Source organism: Aphelocoma coerulescens, chromosome 3, assembly GCF_041296385.1.
Source record: "Aphelocoma coerulescens isolate FSJ_1873_10779 chromosome 3, UR_Acoe_1.0, whole genome shotgun sequence".
Classification (NCBI taxonomy): Eukaryota; Metazoa; Chordata; class Aves; order Passeriformes; family Corvidae; genus Aphelocoma; species Aphelocoma coerulescens.
Window position 1 is genome coordinate 72,131,121 of NC_091016.1, and position 10,730 is coordinate 72,141,850.

The following is a 10,730-nucleotide window of genomic DNA, read 5'->3' on the forward strand; positions in this document are numbered from 1 at the left end:
CCACAGAATAATTTAAAACTCATCAGCAACCCTGATAACTATCCGCTCTTCTCTGAGCAGTAACGTGAGTTTGCACTGGGTTTTTTTTGGCATGCTAAGGTCACCGAGATGCTCAGTTTTGACTGCAGTATGAACTTTTCCTGCCTTCGAGGCTGCCTTTGCCTCCTCCCTGCTGTACCCCCCGGAAGAGAGCAGAGGACACGCTTGCCACTTTCCCTTCCCCTCTCTACTCCACAGCGCTCATGCCCGTGAGCAGCCCGGCTTACTTCGCTGCTTTTCTCGTTGCAGTCACAGTCTGTGGGGTTCATTTCCGTGGGTAATGAAGCCTCCAAGAGCCAGAGCTTTGGGGACGCGGTCCCGCCCCGCACTGACACTTTCCCCGCCCAGCACCAGGGCCTGGCTGCGGACGGGTTCCCATGGGCGCAGGGTGGGAACCGCCGGCTCCCGCCCCGGCAGGGGGAGGAGGAGCCGCGGCCGAGGCCGTGCTGCCGGCGGCCGATGGCGGCGGGCGGCGGGGCCGGGCTGCTGCCCTTCCTGCGGCTGCTGGGGCAGCTCAAGGTGGGCCCGGGGCAAGGGCCCGGCGCGGCGGGGCGGCCGCGGGGGCTGGGGCCGGGCCGGGGCGCTGGGCCGGGCTCCCCCGCTGTCCCCGGGCTGGCAGCGTGGCCGCGGCGGGCCGAGGCCGGCGGGGCCGGGGCTGCGGCGGCGCCTGCTGCGGCTGGGCCGTGCTCCTGCCTTGGGGGGCCCGGGCTGGGCCTCGGGGCAGGGGCTCCCCGGGAGCATCAAAGCTCTCCGGAGCGTGGAGGTCACGGTGGGGCGGAATTTCCACCGGTGTCTGAAACGAGGGCCTGCAAAAGCAGGGGGTTTAACCTTTCCAGTGCCATTGTCTGGTGGATACGGTGGTATCCGGTCAGAGGTTTGACCTGATGATCTCTGCGGCCTTTTCCAACCTAATTGATTGTGTGGTTCTGTGACACTGGCACAGAGAGTACCGCGGACAGGATGGGTGTACAGGAACGTGGCAAACCCAGAGAGCGTCTCCGATCATATGTACAGGATGGCGATGATGGCTTTGGTGACTGAAGATAAAAACCTTAACAAGGACAGGTGAGACTGCCTCTGGTTATCACAGCCATGTGTTGATATTGTGGGAGAGCTGCAAACAAAATGCTAAAATAAGCTGTCGTCCCGAGTAAGAGCTTTTAAATCACACTGAAGGAATTTGAAAGCCTTTTGCCTCTTCCCCCCATCCTGTGGACAGGGTCCTGTTTACCTGGAGAACTGAAAGGGGCTAAAAACTTTAATTGCTGAACTGAGAGTGCTGAGGCAAGTCTTTAGTGCAGTGGGTCAAAGCTGCTCTTCTTTCAGGCAGTAAATAAACAACCTGAAGACCCTTGTTAAAAAACAGTGTGAAGCAATAGACAGCCATGTCAGAGCCATAGACCATGTGAATTTTGACAGACTGAATGAGCACTCAGCAACAGTAAGGAGCCACAGAACTCCTCTGGCATAGCAGAGAAAGCTCAAGGAAGGCTTTCTGAGTATTCTGCCACAGACGGGTATAGCTACAGAGCTGTGAGTGACAGATTATATACTGAATTTGGGATGGCTCCAATCAGATTACCTTCTACCTGTTGCAGGAAAAATGTGAAGTGTATAATGTAGTTAATTGCCACAACATCTCCAAAAGCCAAGTGTACAAGAGCTAAGTACATTACTTATGAATGTTATGGTCTGGTACATGGTGTATTTATACTTAAATCTACATTTACAAGCATTAGGGACTAGAAATCAGAAATCAAAATCATGTCTAGGTGGAAACTACAACCCTAACAAAAACGTGAAAAATGTTACATTAAGTTTAAGAAAAGCTCCAACCAACCTTTAGAGTATATGAAGGGGGATAAATTCTGCAGTCTCTTTTGAATAAGTTTTAGACTTAGAATGCTGAAAAACTAATTATTCTGTCTCTGTTTCTTGTCAGATGCATACGATTAGCTTTGGTTCATGATATGGCTGAATGCATTGTTGGAGATATTGCTCCTGCAGATAATATCCCAAAAGAGGAGAAACACAGGCGAGAAGAGGTATGAACATAAGGTGTGAAGCCATAGCTGCAGAGCATTCTGTGTGTTTTCGTGTTCTGGTGGTGGTGAAGGAACACTCTAAGCAATATAATACTGTCACTGGCATTGGACAAGCCTGCCACAACCAAGTAGACTTCTCATCTCATTGTGATTTTTGCATCTGTAACATCACCAAGTACAAGGTTATGGAAGAATCTTTGAAGTAATCTTCACCTTGGCCATTTGTTCCCGAACTAGCTGTAGTTTTGGTAGCCTGAATTAGTCATGTTCAGCAGCCTTACCAAGAGGTGAGGAGCAGGGAGTAGGTGCACTGAGTAGGATGGATGACAGTTCATGTCAGATCGTTTGTGTGGTGCCAGATCATGAGGTTGACAGAGACTTTATTTAAACCTTTTGCACAGAACTCCAGATGCAGGTGTCTTCGTTGTTGTTGTGATTCTTTGAGTGCCACATGCCTAGAGTCACTTTATTTTTGGTCTTGCACTTATTCATACTGTTCAGTTGTTTTGTGTTTGGTGTTTTTGGTTTGTGGCATTATTTGAAGAAAATATAAACCACTTCTGTAGCCAGAGCTAGAGGGCAATGTCATGCCTCAGAAACTCTTCAGAGGCTTTTTTTGTTCAGTGTAGAACACACTAGGAAGTATATTGAAAAAAAGAAACAAAATTACAGACAGTAAAGATAGTACTTCAAGAATGCCAAATGCACCTTAGATCTTTAATTTCCAGTTTCTTAGCTAACAGCTTACTCCTAGACTTAGTTATGGCCCCCCCAGCCCCTAGTTTTAAACAGATAAGCATAAAAGGGGGATGCAGGGGGGGGGAATAATCACTGAAGTGTTTTGTTACACTCTTCAAAGAGCTTCAAAACACTGAACAGAAGAAAACTCTTTCCTGGAAGCCTCTAAAGGTGGTTGTGTCACTGAGGATCAGCCTTCAGCTTCAGTCTAGAGAGAATTCTTACTTTAATTTAGGCAAGGAAAAAGATATTTTGATGTCTAGGTATGTTTAAGAAGCTTTCTTAAGTATTTGCAGCTCCTTCTGCTCCCATTTCAGTCAGTGAGGACTTTGCTGTTGACTTTGTGGGAACGAGAGTAAAGCATTAAATATTTGGGATGACTCTGAAATAACTTCATAGTAAAAATAGACTATGGGTAGCCACTTCAGGAGGTGGCTTGAAGTGAGTTATCAATACTCTGCTTGCACTGCAGAGTTCTCCCTTTTTCTGTTTGCTCTACAGCTGACGTTGGGCTGGCTCTGAAGTTTGCTGCTTGTGCAGTAACTTTAACCAGTGAGTCTCACCAACACTACAGCAGCTGAAAATGAACCTGATTAAAAAATGTTTTGGATTTTTTTTTGAGGAGGGAGGGTGTTGTTTGGAGTAGAGGTTTTTGCCAGGTAAGTCATTTTAGCCACCTAACCTTGAAATCTGATGAGTGCCAGAGCTGGAAAGAGGTGTAAGGGATGAGACCTTGATGCTTCAGTGGTGGCAAGCAATGGGGAACCATATTGTGACACTATCATCCTGCATTTGAAGTGAAGAAACAATCATGGCACGAAATCTTTGTCTCGCCTGTGATGTTGGTTGTTTCAGAAGCAGCCCTTCGTGTTACTGGGAGAACAGTAGAGATGGCACAGAAATGAGACTGATCAGCTGGGAGAACACAAAGAATGTGCATAACAATTTCTGGAGTCACAAGTTCTGCCAGGAGCCTGCTCCAGTGCAGGCTTCCTACAGGGTCACAGCCTCCTTTGGGCATCCCCCTGCTTCGATTCCTCCATGGGCTCCAGGTGGATGTCTGCTCCACCATGGACCTCCAGGGACTGCAGGTGGATCTCTGCTCCTCTGTAGGGCTGCAGGGGCACTTCCTCATGGGCTGCAGGAGAATCTCTGCTCTTACCAGAAGCACCTCCTCCTTCTCCTTCTTCACTAACCCTGGTATCTGCAGAGATCTACTTCTCACTTCTCACTTCTCCCTCTGGGGGCAGTTGCACAGGCATTTTCCCCCCCTTAAATATGTTATCCCAGAGGTGCCATCACCTTGGCGTTGGCCAGAGCTGTAGCCAACTCCTGCCATGCCTAAACAATACAATAATACACTGTGTAGTAGATGTTTCTGCTAACTTGGTAACAACTAGATAATTATTCAGAAAAGATAATGATAAAAATGTTGCCCAGAAAATAGATAAATGTAAATGGCTTTTTTTTTCAGACAGCTATGCAACAACTGACCCAGCTTCTATCTGAGGACCTCGGAAAAGAAATCTATGAACTCTGGGAAGTAAGCTTGCATTTTTTTAATCCCATGTTAAAATTCAGGGTGTCCCATTCTCTTCTTCCCATGTACCTGTGAAACTGTGCCATCTCTTATTTTGACCTCAAGAAAGTGCGATTTACTTGCTTAGAAGATAACCAGTATGAGTCACGGTCATTTCAGGATCCTTTTCAAACAGAAACCCTGGACTTTGGTAAAATAACCAGCTTCTGCCCTGGCCTCTCAGAGTTCCAGATGAACCTGTCCAGGGCTTGGTTTGTACAGCTGAAGGAAGGGTTTGTCCTCTACTCTGGATATAAATCTGTTTTTTTTATTACATTATCACTTTTGTTCATATCTGGCCATTTGCAGCTTTTAATACAGGAAAGAAAATAATGGGAGGTGAGGGTGCTGTGGATTATTTTCTGCTTTTTATGCAAGTAATTTCTGTGGCTTTGATTTCTTTATAATGAAGCCCATTAGACCAAGATATTTAGTTGTAAATTAAAATGATTAAGTTAACTAAAGTTTAAACTTAAATGTGACAGAAACCAGTGCTTTTCTACAAACACCAGAGATTTCTGGTCTTGGGTTCCTTAAAAGTTTGTATTAGGAAGTATCTTTTGTGTTTGAAGGTGATTTAACCATTTTTATGTGAACCCATGCTGTTAATTGATAAGATCTTATATAATTGCAAATGAGGGATGATTAGATTATTTCCAAACAATTAGAGATTATAATTACTGTGCTTTATCTCCTCCTGACATACGGTCGCATGAGGGGAAGTGTATCCACAACCTCTCGTTCACATACTCCTGCAAACAATGGATTCTATGTTTCTTGGACTTCGTGACCTGACTCTGTATATTGTATTCATATTGTTTTCCATTTAGAGTGTATTTAAATTCCAGATATTTGCATCCAATTTCTGCCTTTTGCTGCAACACCCTGTTTGTGGTTTTGTTTCGGGTTTAGCGGTTTGTTTGTTTGTTTTTTCCTGTTGTTGTTGTGTGGTGAAACAGGCAGTGGGAATGGTCTTTCAGAGCTATATTTTAAGGTAAAGAGGGTAAACCAACATCATCAGATCTGGCAGTTAATGTATGTGCATTTTTTTAGGGAGCACTGGTTCCTTCTCCCTTGAGAAACTTATAATTGAGGAAAATGAGGTTTTGATAGATAAGGTTAGTGCTGTATAACTACTTTTTTTTCTTTGCTGGTCTCAGTCTTCTCCTGTGACTGTGTAAGAGCTGGTTCAGTATGGAGTCAGTTCTTCAGCATGTTAGCTTTTCATCATTCTCAATAACCATAATTTAATACATGCACACTTTTGATAATTTGGTCTTTGTTTCTACCTTCAGGATTATTTATTGGCACTGAGTCTGCAATACATTAGCATGAGTGCAACCCACATAGCAGAGGGGGTAACCTAAAAATCTACCATTCACATGGAGTTCCTCTAGTGTTGTTTGAAGTGGAACTATTAAATTTTCCATTTCTGTTCCTTTTTTCTTTGCCTTTGCTTTACGAGTTCTTTTACTCAGAGTTTGGATTAAAACACAGGAGATGCTGAGCTTTTCTTCTGACTCAGATGTTTATTGTTTCTTATCTATGGCACAGCTGCATGGAATGTGCCTCTAAGTTAACAAGGTGGAAATGGCCCCCGAGTTCTACCTTCCAGGGCCTTTTAAAGCCCATACTACCCAATTATGGAATGCCAGCTAATTTATTTTTACTTATAATCCAGTAACTAATCATTCATGTTCCGCACTGCGGGTTTTTTGAACCAATATCAGATCACCCAGGCTTGTGAAGAAGAAGAAAGAAGAAGAACTAACCTACACCCAAAATCCTCCATCTTGTTACATGTATATTACCGTATCCCATAAACCTAAATTTTCTGAACCCAAGGTTCCAACATGGAACAACTAGTTGTTTCTTAAGGAGAAAAGAGCTATGGAAAATTAGAAGAATTTGGTGTGCTACTCTGCTCTCAGCTAGCCAGAGGCATTTCCCTATGATTTCGTGAGTGAAGGTGCTTACGGACCAGAGCTGAATAGTGCTGATCTCTTGACACTCTTAGCAAGTCCTTCCTGCACTGCTCTGCCCGTGTCTCTGTCTCTCTTTGCCTTTCAGCTTTACAAGGACTGCTGCTTTGGACAGTGTTGGTGGGCACTTGGCAAGTGTTGTGTAGGGGAGAGAGGCAGCAGGAAGATCCCTCTGATATATTTTCACTTTGTAACTTAATCCCAAATACTTTTGAAAAAACATTAAAGTAAATGAGTCAGCACATTTCAGCTCTGTCCTGCTTTTTTTATTCTCAAGTGCAAAAGCATGGGAATGATTTTTAAAAGATGGCCTGTGGTGTTGGAGAGACCAGCTAGTGTTTTTCCAAAGTATACTGTTATTTCAGAGCCTTAACCACCTGTGGAGAGGAAACAGTGGTTGTTTCAGCACTGTGCACAGTTGCACATGTAATAGCTGATGTTTCTTAAGGGCAATGTGAGCTGAGGTGTGAATAACATCTGGTGGGTTGTATAACACAAAGAGGTTGGCAACAGATTGATACTCCCACTTAATTGTTGGAGGTGGGACCTACTTTTACAGGTGAACAGCCCTACTTCTTTTCCTGAAGTTCTCCTTTGTGCTGCCAAGAGTTTGTTGTCTTTGGTGGACTCTTTCCCCCCGGCAAAATAGATTATAAAAAAATAGAGTAGAAATAAATAGACTTAAGAAAATATGTAGAATTTAAGCAATTTAAAAATGAGACAAAGCTCAGGTTGAAAAGAGAAAAATAAGATGAAAACACTGAAATGAAATTTATTACTAAAATAATTATGAAAATGTAACTGAAAATTCAAAGTGCCATTGAAATCCCAATAGAATAGTAAATGAATCAACATGGCTATCGAAATGTGGATTTTTGACTTCAAAGGTAAAGTAAAAAGCCTAAGAACAAGCTCCTAATAGTATGGAAGACAAGGAAATGACTGCCACGTTTATCTAAGCATCACTGTGCTGGAATTACAAAACCAGGATATTACTACTGTGAATGACACTCACACCACAGTTGTCTCAAGATGCAGAAAGGAATGCCATGTTCTGTGGTCAGTAGGAAAACCTCTTCTTGTGCTGCTCTTCTCTGCAGAAGTGCTATGGTCCACAGGTTCTGTGGATCTGGGAGCACAGATGGGCCCAGTGTGTACTTAAGACTTTGGTGTGATTAATGGTGGTGGTGATGATGAATGGGGTCAGACCTGCCAATGGTATCAAGGTGATGGTAATCTGCACAGAAAAAACACATCTTTATGGGGTTGGTTTTGGAAGTCAGTAGTCAGGAAGACTTGCTGATGAGACATCACATACAGTGCAATAGATTTGGAAAAGAGAAAATGAAATGCCAAACCTGTCTGCAGCCATCAATGGAAGCAGATGACAGCAAAATTGTTCAAGTTGACTAGAAATGTGAATCACTCATAAATATATACCAGTGATTAATAGATACTGTAGAGAGGGAAAAGATAGCGGAGAGATAAAAGGACTGAAAGTCTGAAGGGGAGGACACCCTTTAACCACTCCCCTTCCTATCTCCTAGAAGAGACATAAAGGACATAAGCAGCTCAGACAGATTAGACCAAAGAGATTAGGCAGGAATCACAGGAGAAATATAAAGAACAACTGCATATAGAAACAGCAAGTGGTGAGAAAAGTGTAAAATAGGTCTTAAAAATAGGTGGTGACAATGCGTAAGCACACACTGTGGTAATTCATAGCCTTAGCCAGGCCTGAAATGATCTTTATACGTAAAATATTGTTAAATGGAACCTGTTATTTAACTTGTGTGTCATGCAGAGTTGCCTCCATATGATCCCTGATTCAGCTGAAACAATTGGTATGTTTAGAGTTAGAACACAATTCTTTTGCATAATCTAAGTCCCACTGCATTTAATATAAAATTGGCACATACTTCAAGGGTTTTGCTGACCAGTGTGTTTGTAAAAACAAAGTGAAAGACATAACTATGCTGAATATTTCTGGAGTGGCTTGTACTACTGAAGAAAATTCTAGATATAAAAGAGATTTTAATGTTCTGTTTCAGATTAGCAAAATTATTTTCTTACAACTGCACATCTTTTCAGGAATATGAAAACCAGTCTACTGCAGAGGCCAGGTTTGTAAAGGAGTTGGATCAGTGTGAGATGATACTGCAAGCATTTGAGTACGAAGAGTTGGAAAACACACCTGGCAGACTGCAGGATTTTTTTGATTCAACTGCTGGTATGACATTTGGGCATTTTTTTTCCTCATTCATAAATGAAATATATAAATTGTTTTTTTTTTTTTTCTGACAGACATTTAGAGCAACTAGTTATTTTACTCATTGCTCAAGTCCCCTAATATTTCTGGGGAAACTTAATGGAGTGTGAACATACCTGACACTTATCCATAGGTATTAAATATGAATTTCATTTATGCCAAATTCCTTTTACATCACTTTTTACCTAGAAAGAGGCTCAGCTTTCATTACACTTGCATGTTTGTAAGGATCTCCCTGAAAAATCAGGGGGTTGGTTCATAAAGGAGTCTTCAGTGTTCACCGATGCTCTGACAGCAGCTTGTTTCTACTCTGTCAATGTTTCAGGGACCAGTGAAGTAGAATTTGTTATCCCCACATGAGCTGTGTGACCAGCCCAGGGTTGCTGTGAGAACCACCTCAGTGAAATCGTTAAGGTGCAACTGTGTTACTTTTTATTCCATCCACTGCTTTTCATCCTTTGCAAAATAAACTGGTAGTTGAAAGCAGAGATGGGTAAAATAATCATCTTTATAATTTTGGCAAGGGAGTTGAACACCAGAGGAGGACTGTAACTAACTCATCCTGTCCTGGTAAAAAAAACTAGGGATGGACAAACTCTAGGGATAAGAGGACCAGCAGTCACCAAACAGAGTCCCTCACAAGTCCCATTTATACTTTGGTAACTCCTCAGGGGAATAATAATCTCTCTGGAAAATTTAATACTTTGATTAGTGAAGGAAAAAAAGGACAACATGATGAAGCTGGGCTGCTTTATTTTCTAACTGACATCTTTGCTCCCCTACCAGAATTCAACAACTTAAATTGAGCTGGTGTCTGAGTAGATTCTACAGCATGTACCCTAACTGCACCTGTAATAGGAGTGTTTTTTCTGTAGCACAATGTGTAATATCAGATTATCTTGGTCAGGGTGCATCCCTTTTTCAGCTCTTAAGTGTCTTAATAGAGCACAAAATACCAGTTTTTTGGGGAGAAGGGATGTAACTACTCTTACTCCATAGTTAGATTGAACTGAGAGCATTCACTTTCTTAAAAGAATAATTTGACATTTATTCTGAGCCTAAAGTGACACTGCTGCTATCGTTCCAATGCCAGCCTTTCACACGTGGCAAAATGAGAGCATTTTTCATTAACCTTCCCTTTCTTTTGTTTTGCAGGAAAGTTTGTTCACCCAGAAATACTCCAGCTTGTATCTCTGATTAATACAGAAAGGAAAAAAAGAATAGCTGCCACATCTCATCCACATTCCTGAGGTGTTCCTAAATGCTGTAGCCATAATAAATACTTTGGTTTATCCTATAATGTCACTGATTCTGCTGGCAGATTTTTTTTCCTGGGCATTCACTGTGAGAATCCCAGGACCACTTAGAGAGGAGCAGGTAGTGTATCTACCTCCCAGATCAGCGGTTGTGTCAGGGAACAAATACTTAGAATGAATTAGTATATTTGGGTTTTTCCTTCTTTTTAATCAGCCTCTGATTAATGCAGTCTCAGTTACAAATAGATTCTCCACTGGGGAAATTCAGGTACATTTGAAAATCAGTTGATTGCAATCTAATCTGTTCATGTAATGCACTGTGTGGGGCAGGTGGTCTTGTTCTGTGATTTCTAAATATGTGTGGACTTAAGTACCTTCAAAATGGGTTAATATCCACTCAGTGCTACACAGAAGCGAGACCAGTGAACAGGTGTCTGTAGAAGCTCTTGACTAAGCTTAGAGATGAGATTTCTTTGGAGTGCATAAGCCTTAAGTGATGGTGGATAAAACCGGTAATCCCATTAATTATATTTTCTCTGTATCTTCCTTGTTTCATACAGCTTTTCCCCTGTTCATGTGTTGTATCAGGGAATGGTGCCAGTATTTCCATAAGGTCTGTATTCCTCACTCCCCCTCACCCCAGCCTGACAGTTTTACAGACAATTGATTTTACAGGCAATTGATAATCACAGAATCCCTGAGGTTGAAAGGGACCTTTGGAGTTTGTGCAATCTAATGCAGAAGCCTGTACAGCCACATAAAGCTGCTCCCTTCTTCAAGCTGTCACACACTGGTACCAGTTCTGCTGTAAATGAGTTTCTG

The 10,730-nt window shown here is 42.5% G+C and overlaps 1 protein-coding gene across 1 annotated transcript; it reads left to right on the forward strand.

Moving 5' to 3' along the window:
* The first annotated feature begins 426 nt into the window (after positions 1-426).
* On the forward strand, positions 427-9,944 carry HDDC2 (HD domain containing 2). The gene is made up of 6 exons (XM_069010845.1): positions 427-558; positions 983-1,104; positions 1,982-2,084; positions 4,297-4,365; positions 8,475-8,613; positions 9,808-9,944. The coding sequence occupies exons 1-6, from the start codon at positions 499-501 to the stop codon at positions 9,900-9,902; spliced, it is 588 nt and encodes a 195-aa protein (XP_068866946.1). The 5' UTR covers positions 427-498; the 3' UTR covers positions 9,903-9,944.
* The last annotated feature ends 786 nt before the right edge of the window (positions 9,945-10,730 follow it).

Bases quoted from the DNA above. Each gene is read 5' to 3' on its own strand.
- HDDC2 (XM_069010845.1), top strand. From the start codon at position 499: ATGGCGGCGGGCGGCGGGGCCGGGCTGCTGCCCTTCCTGCGGCTGCTG. The intron at 559-982 runs GTGGGCCCGGGG...ACACTGGCACAG, and splicing joins GGCTGCTGGGGCAGCTCAAG to AGAGTACCGCGGACAGGATG. The intron at 2,085-4,296 runs GTATGAACATAA...TTTTTTTTTCAG, and splicing joins AGAAACACAGGCGAGAAGAG to ACAGCTATGCAACAACTGAC.